Genomic DNA, 17,727 nt, shown 5'->3' on the forward strand with positions numbered 1-17,727 from the left:
GGAGATTTTAAGTTTTAAAATATTTTTTCTTAAATTTAGATTTCGTTTATTTTTAACGAAGTTGCAACTATTCGAATTTTAAATATACCACAAATGTTTGCACTCGTCTAATATAAAACCATTATTTATTTATATCGCTAGAATATCTCAACGTGTGTGGTTCCGAGACGACCGCGACCAGTTCATTGTGCGAATTTAGCTTATGTCAGATCGTCGAGAACGATCGATAAAACGAACAAGGAAGAATTTCTTGTATTACATTGTTTAACTTGTAGTTTAGCTGTTTGGTACACAGAGAGATCGAGGCTCACGTTGTCTGTTCTCAAAGACCGCTTTTAACTCTCGGCAGATGTAGCCTTCTGAGAACTGAGTCGTTTTTATCCTTATTCTGTTCAATAGAATCTATTAGATAATCAGACTTGCTTTGCCTATAAATATAGTTCATAAAATAACGATAAAAAGTCACAATTTATGAATTTGAATTTATACACATACTTTTACGATGTGAAAGGGATGTACAAACAATCTTTGAAAATTATATGAATATATCAGATCTCAAGTGACCCAGTCACTGCTAATAGTTAATAAAAATGCGGAGAGAAGTATTTCGCTCCGAATTCCGTAGACATGATTGCAGACGTGACCGCAGACGCATCTATACAATGCGTGCTATTGAAACGAAAGAATGATCGACTCAATAAAAGAATGAAAGAATAGACAAAGTGAAACCATGTGAAACAACGAAAAAATATTCGAAAAACCATGATGCTGAGGCCAAGAAATTTATGTCGAGCTTTATCATATCCATCTTTTTCCCACTTTGCGGTTTTGGTCTGAAATATTTGTTCATTCACACGAAGAAATAAAGAGAATCAGGAAAGTCACACGTGTCTCTGTGCCATTAAAAATCATCAACACATATGTTTGTGTCATAAATTTTGGCCGGCAGCAAATTATTATTCGCGCGATTTAATGCGAGAATAGGCTCTGACCAAAAGCCGTTACGAAGATTTATATACTGCGTTCTCCACCTTATTTCTTTCTTCTTCTCGATTAGCTTCTTAATATTTTTGAGACAAAGAAAAACAGAAAATCTTTTTAACAAAGAGGCTAGGATGTGTGCGAAATGTATATCATAGAAGAGTTGGTAAATGTAGTTTAATGCATGTAAGAGAGGCATCATATTATATATATATTATCTTCGAAAGTTCGAATTAACTCTAACTTTTGAAAACAAATATTTTTTTGTGAATTTTCTATAGTTAATGAATTCTTATAATTACAGGAGTTTAATTGTTCCATAATTGCTATAGTTTCTTCCAGTTGCCATTTTGGCCTAACTTGAAATTGATATTCTATAAAATCTTAAATTTTCGATATGTTTTAAGAGAGGGTGAGAGAAGGAGAGAGAGAAAGAGAGAGAGAGAGAGAGAGAGAGAGAGAGAGAGAACTGATAGGATCCATTTCAAATTTTAATTCGATTTTATGCTTAAATTTTTGTACTTTAGACATTTTCTGCTTCAATTACATTTGCTTTAACGTCTTACTTATTTCTCAACATATTTTTTTATTAACTGTAAAATTAAAATTGTGTATATGTAACGCGTTTTCAATTAAACGATAGTGACGTTTGTATACATATGCTAATTTGATGTCGAATGAAACGCGGAATAAGTTTGCGTAGATATTCTATAAAATTTATTCGTGTTCGCATTCCTGGCGGTACAATGTCCAATTAAACATTTGATATAAGGACAGCAAATCCGCGTCGTGTATTTTGATTTTCGTGGTGATGTGTGTGTTCTTGCTACGAAACGACGCGGTAACAAGAATTCACCGTAAGGCGAAAGTGAAGAGAAGGATCTTGAAGTGATCCGTGGAATAGCGAGAATTTTGTACGGATACGAAGTGTAAAATTATCATTTAATGATCATCATATACGTCGGATACTATCAAGAAGGACTCTTTATAGTGCATAAAATGTCAACCGAAAAATCTCGTTTACATTGTCTACAGTATCGCGTTGATAAACAAACTCTGGACGTCTACTTCTTCATTGTCACAATACCTAATAATATTGTTGCTTTGCAATTTTCGCGCGAAATAACTAAATATCAATATATCAATACTTTTTTTATTTTTCATGAAATTATATTTTGACATATGATGATAAAATACAAAAAAAGTTTATCTCTAATATATTACTGACTTGTAAGTTACATTCCTAAAATGAATTATAAAATGGATTCATGAAGATAAAGAGTCTCTGGACATGTCATATGGAAACCATGAATTGCCGTCGTAAAAGTGTTTGTACTGTACTTAAACTGTCTTTATTTAACACAAAACTCGATATATGAACTCGACGTTGTCACGCTTAATCTCTTTATTAAATTAGTAAATTTATTTACAAGTTCAGAGAGAGAGAGAGAGAGAGAGAGAGAGAGAGAGAGAGAAATATCTTATACATTAAAGAAAGATACACATTTAAAAAAAAGAGGGTGTAAAATATTATAATTCTTCTCGTTAAGAGCAAGATATCTCTTCCGAAAATATGACGCATCGTGTTCAATTTTGAAAGTTCTATTTTTTGCAAAATTTCCATTATATTATATATCGACAGAATAAAAAAAATATGTATATTTTGCGCTTGATATAAACAAATTTACAAAATTTAAGAGATTACGTTCAGTAAAACTAACTATCGCGTTCTTTGACTCTTTCAAAGTTAATGAATCTCGCATCGTAAGCTCATGGAATCCTGGAATATCAACAAAATACAAAGACGATGCTGTGACAATATACAACATGCGTTCTCGGTAAATGTCACTGTTCGTACTTTGTCTACTAACGAACAGGCTTCCACGAAAAAATCTAAATCTAAATATGTTTACCTTGTATACTAAGATAATATTGAAAGAATTACAACAAAGGACCGTAATAAATTATAAGAAAATTTAATTATCCACGTAGAATAATTAGGTGAAGAATGATCCAAATCAATGCCAAGAGATCCATTTGATTACGTTAACTAGCGTGACGTTGCTGCGACTATGGGAGTTTACACGGTCGGTTCGTTGTGTCGCGATCGTGCACCGCTACAGGATGAACGATTGCTCGCACGAGTTAGAAGGACAGTGGTTTTAAAATAAGACTGGGAGTCCCAGCGCTCTGCCAATGTCCATCGGTCCGATGGAGCTTACTCTCTCTATTTCTCTATTTCTCTCTCTCTCTCTCTCTCTCTCACTCACTCTCTCTCTCTCTCTCTCGCTCTCTCTCTCTCTCTCCTCTATCTCTCCGATTCATTCGCTCGTTCTCTTTCTTAGTGGTGTGGTAGTTGATCGTGGATCGCGCTCGCAGCAACCGCTGTGTCGTTCGTCGTCAGTCGCGAGAAGAGACCACGTTGTTTCATAAGTTACGCGTGTCGACGCCGTTGATAGTGTCGATGTCAAAGGTATATTCCTATGGGAGATCTCTCGGGATATTAGATGATATTACTCCGAGTCACATTAATCGAATGACGTGTGTCACGATTGATTTTATCGCTAAGATTGGTAATTCTTAAACAGTCATGCAGGGTTGGGAACTAACGTATTACTTGTAACGTCGTTACCGTTACAATTACTTTTTTCCGTAATAAATGGGTAATGACGTTTCCTTATTTGTAACGTTAATAATAATGCAGTTACTTTTTTGAGTAATGATAACTAATATAATCGTTATTTTTATCGTTATTTTGGACGCGTACAATACATGTGTATGGAATGTGCATAAGCTATAAATTTCAAAAGAAGAAAGTTTGATCTTGACTGTGTTGCAATTATAACCACAATCATCATAATCACTATAAATCTCGTGTCGAATTGGTTAATTAGTGATCAATTAGTGATCTAGATAGTTAAATGTAAAAAAAGGCTTATCAAAATTCGAAAAAGTAACATAAATTGTAAGAACATATTTTATTTTGAGTAACAAGTTATACTTTTTAAAGTCTGTAACCAATCATGATAATGAATTATTTTTCAAAAAAAGAGGTTAATGGTAACGAGTTACTCTTATAAAATAATTTTCTCAACTCTGCTAAATCCTCCAGACATGTATCACGTCGAGCTACGTTTGAAAACACTACCTGAGTATCTCCTAGTATCATTTTATTCTTGTTATTTACAGAATGTTAAACAAAGATAAAATGATACTCGGAGGTACTCGAATAGTGTTTTCGAACGTAGGCAGCCCTGTAGGTGGACTGGATTTAGTAATGATTCGAATAAATTAATTTCCGACTTTGTTGAGTGACGTTCCTATTATTACGACAGAACGCGGTTGAAATCGTGACACGATTGCGTCGGTCACGTGACTATAACGCTTGGCGCGGACAACGGGATGATCGACGGTATCGATTGCTAATTGAGGATAAATCGGTCTACGGTATTGTACTTATCCAACGAAGACGCACTATATTGGATTTGAAACAAAGATCATTTTCTCAAAAAAATTCTATACGAAAATAAAATCGAAGCGTTATATTATCTTGATATCATATCTCGTAACTTTATGTGTTCATATTTTGTTAAGACTACAAGATAAATGGAGGTGATTATTTTAATATGCGCTAATCTAATCAATATACATATCTATGAATGACATCGGCATAAATGTTAATTTGTAGATATATATACAGACGTTTTTATTGTAAATTTTTGTATTGTATCACCGAGTGTACCACGAATGTCCTTATATTTGCTAGCTAAAAAAGTAGATACGATTTAATAGTATCGCTATATTGGCTGGGACTAATATTTTTTAAAGAGCTATAATTTGTAATTAATTTTGAAATTTTCCCAGTTTGATAAATTTAGGTTAAAAAATTTCATTAATATTTAATTTGATTTGTCAGGGGTAATTAAACACAAACTAATTGACTGTAGATAACAAATAACGTTTGCTATAGATATCTGTATACAATTTTTTGTATCTAAAATTACTCAGCGTTTCTTCACATAGTGGTAATACTCAGAGCTGGGATCAGACATTTCGGCGCCCGAGGTAAAAAAAAGAAAAGCTCACCCTCAATAACAAAAAATATTTCTTTTACAACGTATAAAATAATGAATAATATTAATATTAGTGATATTTAATATTAATTTAATATGATTATTAATTTAATAGGAACACAATTACAAGTAAGTTACGAAGGAAACATAATTACTAAAGTTACAGTAAAATCAGAGTGTATATACTGTATTGTATCCATCTATTTATATATATAATTAATATTAATTCTCTAAAAATTTATAAAATATTTATTTCTTTATTTAAAGTAATATTCTCCATGTTTTGATAGCCGCAAATTATTTTATCAAAATTTATAACCTTACATATTATAGTTTATTTTCATTTAAATACACAGTGAGAGCTCAATGGTAGATAAGTATAGTCACCGTTATAGATCGCGGATGAAATTAACATATGTAGAAATCTAGAAATTTATGTTGCCATTTTTGCACACTTTCAAATTTTTTACATGAATCAAGTGCCTCGTTCGCCACACCCTAGTCCCGATTCTGATAATACCGCTTAAAAGCAGTGATTTCCCTCTTTTCTCTCTCTCTCTCTCTCTCTCTTTTGATAAACAATTAGGTTTTCTCTGAGATTAATTAGGATTAATCTCAGAGCATTTCACAGCGGGCTTTTGTATATTATTCTATTCTTCACTCCTCCCTTTACGGCTCTCGTTCACCGTGTGCCGCGTACCTAATCTTCGTTCCATTTCTCCGATTATGCGATCGGGTTATGCGAGGTACTACCTACGTGTAGTGGCACGAATCGCGCGTGAGCTGTATTATCGAGTGTCGCGACGCACGACGTCGGAGAATCGGCGTTTCTTCTTCTTCTTTGCAAGTGTATACGTTTTGAGTGACTCAGCTTGACTCGGAGAAAATCGACGTGATTCATCCGTGTAGTGGACGATGAGACGCACGATAGTAAATGCTCCGACGAAAGTGAATCTTCGCGAAATCGCTCGCCGAAAAGTGAAGCCGGCTTCGAAAGTGCCAAAGTGGTTCGAGCCAACGTTCGATCAGACGGTAGCGTTGCGATGTTCGTCCGCATATGCGCGGCATTATGCTGGTATCATACTAGCGATTGGAGATTACATCTACGTTCGCATTTGCGTTTCTTAACTGATAAAAAAAGCTGCTGATCAGCAGTTTCTTTCTGATTAATTAAGAGATGCAAGCGCAAATGCAAACGCAGACGCAATCTTCAAGCTCTCGCTAGTGTGATACGGGCATTAGACCCGTTTGTGACGATTGTAGGATGATCATTACCGCAATTAAAAAACGACATCCACCGTAGAAAATTATTCGATCCGCGCAGATGCCAGGTGTCAATTACGTGCAGCGGGAACTGCGATATTCCGCATCCAATTGGTACACCAACGTCGACGCATCACCCATGGGAGTTCAAAACACTGAGCAGTTTATTGACAAGTACCACCACGTTATAGGTAAGGCGTTTACCGTGACAAAATTTATGTTTCATAGACTTAAGGTTTGTTCACGTCGCATGCTCCAACATGTTCCAGCATGTTGGAGCATGTTGGAGCTTGCGACGCGAACAAACCTTAAGTTTCCACCGAGGGTTAGAGTTGGGTCAGAGTACAAGAACTGACCAATCACAGTCGAGTATTCCCCTGTTACAGTCGAATGACAGGGGAATGCTCGACTGTGGTTTGGCAAGTTCTTATACTCTGACCCAACTCTAACTGTCGGTGGAAACTTAGTTATAGAAAGAAGCACGAGGAAGCTAGGAATCGTGATAGCTTCTGGAAAAACACCTCAGTAAATTACAAACCACGAGAAAAATGCGGCTCTCTTTAATAATATACATATAGATTTCGTTAAAATGTGCGCGTTGAGCAGAATCCTAGATAGCACAACTCATCTTTGATCTTGAACGGTATTCACTTTCCTAAAACAATTAACAAAACTCACTTTCTGAAGTTCTTTATAAATTAGCGTACACTGAGAAATATACACGTATAATGTACATCACACATAAGAGATCTGTGACGTACTTGTTGAATTGAATGAAAACGGCGGATATATTCAGTACTACAATCGCTCACTGAGCACTCAGTGAATTCTTGCTCCTGTCCGGTCTATATTTTTAAATCTAATGGAATAGACCTATCAGATGCAAGAGCTCACTGAGCGCTCAGTAAACGTTGTAGTATACTGAATGCACTCAACATAACTTTTCAAATTTAGTGAGTCCTGAGTTTCAAGTGTGTAAAATTTACGATTAGATTCGAGTATTAAGTGTTATACTTTCTATTAAATATTCCCTTGTGCTCCTTTCTTACTCTAGTAAGATGCGAAAAATTCAAAGCAAAAATAATATAAAATACTCATAAAAAAAGAAGCTAGCAAAATAAAAATGATATACATATTATTTACTTAAAAAATTGTCAAAATATCTGAAGTTTGAATTTCGTATGTTATATATATATTCTACCATTAGCTTTAAATATTTCTTATATAAAATGTTCCTCAAAAACATTATACACTATATATACGCATATAAAAGTAGTTTTATAAAAATAGGATTATGTCGTTTATGCTTTGAATTTAATTTCCTAAGTTAATCATTTTTTTCAAAGCATCAGTATAAAAATATAATATTTGTCAATTTAATGTTTTTTAAAGATATAATATTGATTTTAATTATAAGTATTTCAATAGTATTTATTGATTATATTGCATTTGATCAGCGGCACGTTTGAAATTACATTTAACATGTCTTCTCATGTAAACCCTCCTTCTCTCCAATTTACTTATCCAGAGATTTAAAAATTGCACTAATGACCGAAAAAATGACAAAAATACGGAAAAATAATCACTCGTGCGGCTTTTTTTGCAATTAATATCGATGGCATATCTTGTAGAAGCTAAGCACAGATGAGTTATTTTCTTTTCTTCTCCATCTCTCTCTCTCTCTCCATCTCTCTCTCTCTTTCCATATCAAGTAAATCAAGTGATACAACATTCGTGGAGCCAGCAATACAGTGTATAATATAATGCACTGATAAATCCGCTACAACATTAATATTTAAATTGTATTATAAGTGAATAATTGGAAATTCAATTGTCATGAATTATCAAAAAATATTATATTCCTTAATAAAATCATTTTTAAAAGAAAAAATGTTGTTTAATTTTAGATATATATATATATGTATATAAGTAGTAAATAAATTTAGTTTAAGGAAGTATTACGCAAATTAATACTTTATTCTCAAGATTATTCAAAACTTTACAAATACAATATATTGCCCCATATAAATCAATCCCAAAAAAAAATGTTTTAACTGACACTTGCAGCATGCGATCAGCGCCACCGGTCGGCGGCCTGGCGCAACCGATAGCCATGCACACAAGCACGAACCCATGTTCGTGTGACTTTGGTAGCAGAAGCGTGCTAACTATCGCTCCATATCGCTCTGACTTTCTCGCATTACGTTCTTATTGTTCGCCTTCGGCGCGCCGAGAGCGAACAAGACAGCGAGAGAGAACCCATCCTTTTCGCTCTCGTATATTTCGTACTCTTCACTCATGCAAGTCAAGCGAACGAAAAATGTTTTATCAGCCGCTTGGCGTGTATCAAGAAGCATGGGGACATTCTAGATAACATAACTTTTAATAAATCGTAGTAATTATATATACAGCTCCCATTAATCCAGGAAATCTCGGTAGCTTAACGCTTGCTTGAGTGAAGCTAAAGGCGAACAGAGAACGTAGTGCGAGAAAGTCAGAGCGATATAATTGGTATTCTGCTACCGAAGTATACGGACATGAGCTCGTGTTTGTGTGTGTGGCTACCGGTTGCGCCAGGCCGCTGACCGATGGCGCTGATCGTGAGAGGTACGATGAAAACTTGCGAGCCCACTACACGCGGCTTTCAGATATTCTCTTTGAATTTTCATGAACTCTCGCGTTGTGTATAAAAATAACAAAAAAATTGCCCTTGCAAACCTACTGTATCTATGGATAGTTAAAAATTTTTTTAAACCTCAATCCAGATCTTCAAATTATATTATAAAGTAGTTACAATAATATATATATATGTATACATGTATGAAAAGTCATATATATGTATATGGTACATTGAATTCTAGGGTGACAAGCTCAAAACTGAAAAAATAGTTAAAAACCAATATTTTTCAACTTGTAGAGCTGTTACCTGAAGTAGATGTTTCCTTTATATAAAAGTTCTGTAACTCAGATGAGCAAAATGGTATTGTACCACCCCTCGAATTACGTGAACGAACAATACTAAGTTTATAAAAGTAAGATTGAAAGAGCTTCAAAAAAAAGATTTATATTGATTTACAAATTATATATATACGTGTGTGCTTAACGAAGGCTCGAAATAATGGTAAACAGCAGTAATTGTGTCTAGCAGTAAGTGCTGAATCTTGCAAGAGATGGCATTGCAATATATTAGATGAGGAATATAATGTAATACACTGAACCAAAAATGTACGTAAATGCAATAAAACTATTCATTGTATTAATGAAAAGTTTGTTAAAATTATAGTCTAATGAATAATTTATTTTCACAATTATTTAGATTTTATAAAAGGATGAATTTGAGTTTTTAAACTTATAGTACTAGAATTCATTATAACAATTATTTAAGTACATACATTGAAACAATCTGTCATGCATTTATTATAATAATGAAAAATGTTATTGATTCAATGAATAATATCATTGAATCATGCATCGGATTTTATTATTATTAATGCATGTAATTGTTAATTTAACCCTTCGTGAACCAAGTGTGACATATCCCGGCAAAATGAATGTTTATAATTTCTTAAAAAGTATCGCGCGCCGGTTTCGTGCAACTGGAGAATGCGTTATTAATAATCATACTGAATTATAGTATATTTATAATAAAATACAATATGGAGTACGAGATGTACCCACATATGATCCATATAATGACTTTATAAGTTTTCATCTGGTTCGCGGAGGGTTAATGATGATTTCATTACTTTACGATCATGATGTTGATATTATAAAGTGATATTATTGACTACTGTGTGTATATGTGTGTGCGCGCGCGCATTGTATTAAAATTTTTTTTAATTTTTAAAAAATACAATTCTTTTTTAAATATTCTTATACAGAGTTCAACTTATTATTTTACTTACATTTTAATTATAAATACACATCGGATCATTTTATAATTTTTGAAAACGCATATGCGATATTTACGGGATTAAGACCTAAGATCTCAGAAGTCAATCTAACACACTAACGTTGAGTTATAATCGCACGCTTTGACTAGAATATTAAATATATAAAGAATATATCAGGATATGAAACTTTTCACTGATTTAATTAAATGTTACATTATGATACATTCAAGTTCAGTATATTAAACAGTGATTTGTTATATTAATGAATTCAATTATTGGCTAATAAATTGGCTTTCGTTTTCAAACAATATATTTATCCATAAAATACGAGAGTGGTTCAAGTCAAACCGGGACTGTTTTATTCTTATGTTCATGAGAATAAAAGTTCCGGTTTGACTTGAACCACCCACGTATACTATAATATTTTTTGAAAATTAAAAAAAATTTTAGTACAATGCAGTAGTCAATCGTTTATAATATCAACAATACTCAATGTAATATTCATGTAATAGTTATTAAAAGTTCATTGTATTAATGAATTTCAAGTCAATAAATTCATTTATTGATATTACAAACAATATTTTTTCAATGTATGCGTTAATTTAAGTGACACAAAACGATAATGTAAGAAATGAACAATTATAATTTGAATTTGAAATAAGACCGAGAAAATAAATATAATTAAATATGAAGAATTCCTATTTACGAAAAAGAAATTAATTAAAGATGTCATTATTGTCAACATTTTTAATTTGTAATTAAAAAAGTTTGTACTATTGGTTAAGTTCGATTGTCACTTTAGCATCTCTTTAAGATATTTTTCGATATTTAAACTTCTATTATAAGATATTTTTAGTTAATTATATATAACAATAATGCTATCTATTGAATAGTTATAAAGAAAGGAATTAAAGTAACGATAAAAGTGACGGCTGAATTCGTTATCATTATTGTAAAAATGTAACAACATTACCGTTACAGAAAAAAAGTTTATTCCTAAAAAAGTAACTAAAACGGCGTTACAAGTAACATATTATTTCTCAATTCTGATAATGTGTCCATGTTTCGTACATCATATGTTTTGTAAATCGTACATATATAATATATATATGTATATATATGCAAGGCCCGATTGCACCAACCAATATTATTTCCCTGATAAAAATAAAAATCGGAACGTAAATCAAATGTAATGGGAGAGTAATAAAAGCGTAAACAAAATTTCTAGGAGATGAAAATTGAAACATCAAAATATAAAAAAAAGCATAAACGCTTCTTTTACGTTTCATTGTTCTAATTTTCGCGTCCTAGAAGTTTTGTTTACGCTTTTGTTACTCTCCCATTATATTCGATTTACACTCCGATTTTTATTTTTATCAAGGTTTGACTTTAAGCGGAGCTTAAAATTTACACTTTCTCTATTTACAGCAAAGAGAAAAGAAGAAATAGAGAAAGTTTTAAGCCTCGCTTAAAGTCAAAATAATGTTAGTGCAATCAAGACTAACAATAAGTCGCATTTAATTGATAAAACAGCGATCCCATCGAAAAGTTCAGCCGTTACGTCAATCTTCTCTTAAATACTACACTTGTATACTGTAACATTCTCATTAGGCAAATTCGATCGATGAGTTTTAATAATCCTGATCTTCTGAAAATAATAATGATTGCATGTACATACAAATTGTTTCTACAAATATCGCAACTGTGTTCAGTATACATTATGAACGAAAGGTACATATTTTGAAAATAAGAATTAATCTAGTCAATATATGATCTTTCGTATGATAATGTATTTACAATTAAAATAAAACTTGCGTTTTGTAACGACGTTTAAAATATATGGGAAGGTAGGCGTAGCGAATTTCATATTATCTTATTAATTCATGTGAGTTAATTGTAGACGTTGTGTGTTATGGATCTTATTTCTCGAAAATTCATTCGTCCACGTGGCGTTGTATAATATATGGCGTTTTCTTCTAATCTTACGTTCTGTAAATATTATCTAAGTTCGTTCAACATTTCTCGTTAGTGGGTGGTCTTCGAAATAGCATCGTTGCTGCGAGAATGAGCAAAATAGAGACTGCTATACTATTCACTTCAACTTGTCATTTAATATATTTAAATATATTTTAGTCTTTTTTCATATATTTAAGTTGAAACTTTAAAAGCATCTTTTTCTTTTATCTGTACTATTTCTTTGATTTAATCCATAGAGTCACTTAAAACTTATCACTAATAAAAGTGATTTCTTCTAAATTGCTTTTTACATACTCATAATTGTAATTTGATAAAATTCGTGGCTTGGTGTGGCACAAATATTTCAATCTCTTGTTGGCTCCTCTTTTAACAAAAAATTTATAAGAATGATAATTATTTGTTATCACAATTATCGTCGGTTTCAAGTCGTAATTCTGCAGTTTGACATGTCATTGTCTTCTTATTCGGTATTATGACAACAAAGAACGATATACTATCACAATCTTGTAAAAACGGATATTGTTTCATCGAAAAACACTAGTAGCCGTGGATGGTACGCTACCAAAAAGCGCTGTACTGGTATTTGGCAAAGCGTGACTATGCAATATCACGTCGTCGACGTTGCACCTCCGCAGCTCCGGTCTGCAACAAGTCCAGGTAGAGAGGCCATAGTAACTTCTATATCTCTTCTTCGATCTGGTCCATCGCTGTCGTCTCTGCAGCGTCTATCCTCTCTTATGCTTGCCGCTTGTTCGCTCGCGTTTCCGCACGCGAGTGAGATGGAAGGGGTGAGAAGGGGCAAAGACGCTTTTAGACACAGAGCGTCCACGAGTGTCGCGACGCCTTGAGGAGCAGTAGTCGCGTATCTTAGCTTCCACCTTGCCGGCTCATACGTGTAACGTTTGCGATTTCGACGTTTATAAACGAACCTCGAGACGTCATATTGTTTTACACGCGTTGTCTTTTACATTATCTTCTGTAAGACTTCACTACTTGAAGAGATAATTTCGTAGGCCACATGACAGTGAAGAAATTCTTATTTAAAGTGTCTTTTTAATTCCTACTTTCTGAATAAGATTGATTAGTATTGGATCTCATTAGCAAACCGCTACTGATCGTGGAAATTGCCATTGGATTGTACCTACATCGCGCGATAGAAATAAGCCAGTTCTCGTTAGCCCAAATTTCACTCGCTGAAGTCAATCGCGCTTGGCTTTCGATCTAGTTGCCGTTTTTATAACAGCAGCAGAATTATTATCGTCCAAGAAATCGCGCCATCGTTTTGCCTCACTATTTCCGATCGGTTTCATGATACTTCCTTCGATGCTAAAGTGATTAAGTAAGATGGCATATATGTGCCCTGTGCGAAGCGTATTTGTTTCACTTGATGTGTTCTGCAGTCAAAAGTGAAGTGATGGATCATTGCGAGTGAGAGGAGAAAAAGGGACATTTATATCCCGACTGGCATGGTAAAGTAATTGTATAGGGTAGTGGACGGCTGACCGTCCGCGAACCGTCCCTATCGTGCACGATATCAGAAAGACACAATTCCGCGAAGGTGGTTCGCGTGGCGAAACGGGACAAGGACGCGACGATGGCAGAGCGTCTCGATGGAGGCAGGAGACGCTCGCGTCGCGACAGTGCGGACTCGATACGCGGGACACAGCCTGCATCCAAAGATCGCAGGACCAAACGGTCCGGCAAACCCGTCAAGGAGCGATGGCTGCTCACCAGAAAGACATGGAGATACATGGCCGATGCAGGCAGACGTCTCATTCCCGATGGTACTCACAATCGACCAGAAGACATACCAAAGATCGAGCAATACTTTCAAGAGGTGTGCCAGAAAGAACCGCGTTTTCTACTTTGGAGGAAGGCCTCGTATCCTGGCAGTCTGGGCTTTCACGCCCAACGACATCGTAGACAGACTAAAAGTGGCAGTTGTCGAACTCAGGCTAGCTCGGCTGATGAGGCCGATGACGCCAGAAGCTCGCCGCAGAGCTTCGTTCTTTCCGCAACCACGTCTGGCACATTTGATCTGGCAAAGGCAAAAAAAGAGTGGTTGCTGACGTCAGGCGGCAGCAACGGTGGTGATGGTGGTAGCGATGGCGGTGGCGGTGACGGCCATGGCGGCAGCGCGCCATCAAGTCCGATAACGCGTCGTAAGACATTTCAGGAAGACACCGAGGCCAAGGAATTGGCTGACATGCTGCAGAAGTACCTGAACATGCATGGTAACACTGTAGCCAATCCGGCGAGGATGGCTTTCAAATCACAGGATACAATCGAACAGATGGAAGGGAAAGAACCCTTTGACTATCGTAGCCTGATAGATAAGCTGCAACAGCATCTAAATACAATTGTAGCTCAAGCTAAACGTGAGAAAGTTTTTCTCAGTCCAAGTACTTCTAGCAGGAAAGACATAGTTCCGGAATCCATGTTACCATATCAGGGTGATTACGTTCATAAATCGCTAATGGAGACGCTCAGTCGTTATTATGGTAAATCGTCTTCTCGGGAACATGTTATATCCGATATTTTGACAGATCGAAAACTCCTCGAAAAACTTTATTTCGATCTAAGATGTACTAGAGGCTTTCGAGGACCCCGAGCGACCGGTGCGTACACCTCGCCGTCAACTCGATGGTGGGCTCACGAGAGAAGTAGAGCGCCTACTAAAGAATCTAATCAGTCACCTAGAAGAGACCCAATTTCACCACCGCCTCTAATCGCTATCCAAGGACCCAGCACCGATCGAAGTTTTCTCGATAATGGTGTGCAAACCGATCCGGTTTCTCAAAGTGTCCTTGACATGTATCTATTGGAGAAGGAAAAGGAAGAATCCTCGCAAAAGGAGCAGATGTCGCATAGGTCCAGCGGACGAAGATGTAGTAGCGTTGACAATGACGACGTATCACCATCTGTGAGTGACACCATCAAGAGGTATCTGCGGATGGCGCGGAAGAAATCCATGGACGCAGACAAGATCGATCGATTTAAGCGGGTCAATTATGATCGGAATTTACGGAATATCAAAGCCAAGGGTGAGATTACCAAGCCTGGCGATGACGACGGCAATAACAAGGGCTGCCAGACAGAAGATAATTGGATGGTGCATTATCGCGAGATGTCCTTTTTCAGTCCCGGAGAAATTCCATCCGAGAATTTATCGGATGCTGACACAACGACATCTCCGCCTGTCAGCAGAAATGCTAGTTCCAGAAGCAGCATCGACGCCGGTCTCGGTTCCGAAGAGGCTTCCACCCCCGTTAAACATCCCCATCACCATCAGTCCTTCCTGTCCCATCTCTTGCATGGTTCCAATACGCATAAGCCGCATTCGGCACCCGGTTCGCCAGCACTTACGTCATCGTCCGCCAATTCCGCAGGTGGCACAGCGATGCAGAAGAGCAAATCCTCGAGTAACGTGGTGCATCACGGCAGCCGGCTGGTGGCAAAAAAAATTTGGCGGTCCAGGAGCAAGAGCACATCGAGGGTGTCACATCAGCCATCTGTGTGGACACCTCAGGTGAGTCTTCTTCCACTTGTATATAATATTAAATTAGTATAATCATGGCAAAGAGATTGTAAAGGAATTTACATCGAAATTTTTAATTTTTTAAAAGATCTTTCTTGAGAAATTAATTTCATTTATATTATATAATAACACTATTCGACAAAATGCGTTCTTTTGTCGGATGCCAAAACAAGAAGTAAGAATAGTTTGTTTGCATAAAAACTAGTAGTTTTTTTATGGTTTTTTGTACGCAGAATTCGTTTTCCTAATTGTTCCGTCACAACATAAATTTGAGAAATTAAAGTTGTAAAAATGAGTTATTTTGTATATATTTTGTCTTATTATAATTATGATATGTAACATGTTGGAGAAGTTTTATTACAATCAAAATTAAATATGTTGTTAGATCTTTCAGCTTCTTCAAAAGAATTTTTTAATACATAATGTTTATATTATAACTTATAATTATTATAATATATTATAATTTATAATATATTATAATTTAATACACATATATGCATGTGTGTCTAAAACTATAATTTCAACCGAAATGAATATATTTAAAAAAAAGTTTGTTTGCATGAATTGTTAAAATCGTTATCTCCTTTGTGAAATTCTTATTTATTGACAATGAATGGTAGTAATTACATTTGTAAATGTAGAATTATGTGCAGAATTATATGCAGAATTTTCTTCGCCATTTATGAAAAACTGCGACAGCTGAAAGGAGAAATGTATGTGAATTGCGTTCTGGAAATTATATTAAATGTATGTATGTTGTAGATTTTCCAATAAGCTATAGCGAGCGCATTCTTTGGCGTCTCTGCGAGATTAGCAAAAAGTTTAATAAAAAGGAACAGTAGGATATCATGAATTTGGCATAGATCTGCATTTTCGTAATGGCAATTTTTGGCGGTGGAACCCGTAGCTCTACGCGAAACAGGAATATCTTTTGAAAGAGTAAGAATAAGATTCTGAATTATAAGGGTGTCAAAATTGAAATTGGTGACGCTATTTTTGGAGAAAGTTATTTTTAATTTAATTGCGGTATATGAAAAATTATTTGAAGTTATATCTTTCATAAAAATGATAAATAATACCGCGTGCATGCCTCCTTTCCCCCCTCTTTCTCTCTCTCTTTCAGTCTTTCTCCATTTTTTTTCTCTCGCCCCCTCGTTCTCCATTTGTTTGCAATATACATATAAATACATATATAAATACATATATAAATACATATATAAATACATATAGGAAAGTCGCCGATACCGACATATTACTTTATTTTTCAGACAATATTTCTTAAACAAGAATTAAAATAAAACATAAACTTTAAAAGCATGAATACAGACTAGAAAGTGTCGTCTATCAGAAGATATAAAAAAGTTTTTAAAATAATGTTTGCAATTTTGCAATAATTAATTTCTTCATAAGATAAGCAGAAATAAGTGTCTTATAAAATGGGCTCTAAAACTGACACAGTAGGCAGTAATATCACATATTCCTATTCTTCTTTTTTTATAGGAGTCGTCTGTACAAAGCACCTACAAGTGAATATATAAGATTTTTTAGAATCTCTTTACTTCGATAAAAGCATTGATTTAACGGTGAAGCTCTCTCTCTCTCTCTCTCTCTCTCTCTCTCTCTCTCTCTCTACAGGTTTTAAGATGTTTCTAATTAAATTTGAGGAGATTATTAATATTTCAAATTGATTATGATGAAAAAGTCCGAAGAAAATTAGCGAAGAAAATTCTACACACAAGTTCGGCGCGCATTATAATTTCTGAGATAAATTCATTTAAAGAATACATATACAGGGTGTAACTAAAATAGAAGTAAGAAATTTTGGGGCCCGAGCTCTCCACACCAAAACATAAAAAAAGATTCATATAAACATATATGTTCGCAAACTCATTTGAGATACAGTTCAAAGTATTTATTTATTAATAGAAAATAAAAAAGTAATATTTATTATTATTAAATATTATTTATTTTCAATTTTTAATTATAACAAATGTTCGAAGTG

General features: G+C 34.7%; 1 protein-coding gene across 1 annotated transcript in view; it reads left to right on the forward strand.

Annotated features, from left to right (window-relative positions):
• Window positions 1–13,781: 13,781 nt before the first annotated feature.
• Window positions 13,782–17,727, forward strand: part of RhoGAP102A (Rho GTPase activating protein at 102A) — a 27,306-nt gene continuing 23,360 nt past the window's right edge. The window contains 1 exon segment of the mRNA XM_018447350.1: window positions 13,782–15,716. Within this exon segment, the coding sequence (XP_018302852.1) occupies window positions 13,782–15,716 (1,935 nt within the window).

The sequence above is a fragment of the Mycetomoellerius zeteki genome, unplaced genomic scaffold (assembly GCF_001594055.1).
Source record: "Mycetomoellerius zeteki isolate Tzet28-1 unplaced genomic scaffold, Tzet1.0 scaffold20, whole genome shotgun sequence".
Lineage (NCBI taxonomy): Eukaryota > Metazoa > Arthropoda > Insecta > Hymenoptera > Formicidae > Mycetomoellerius > Mycetomoellerius zeteki.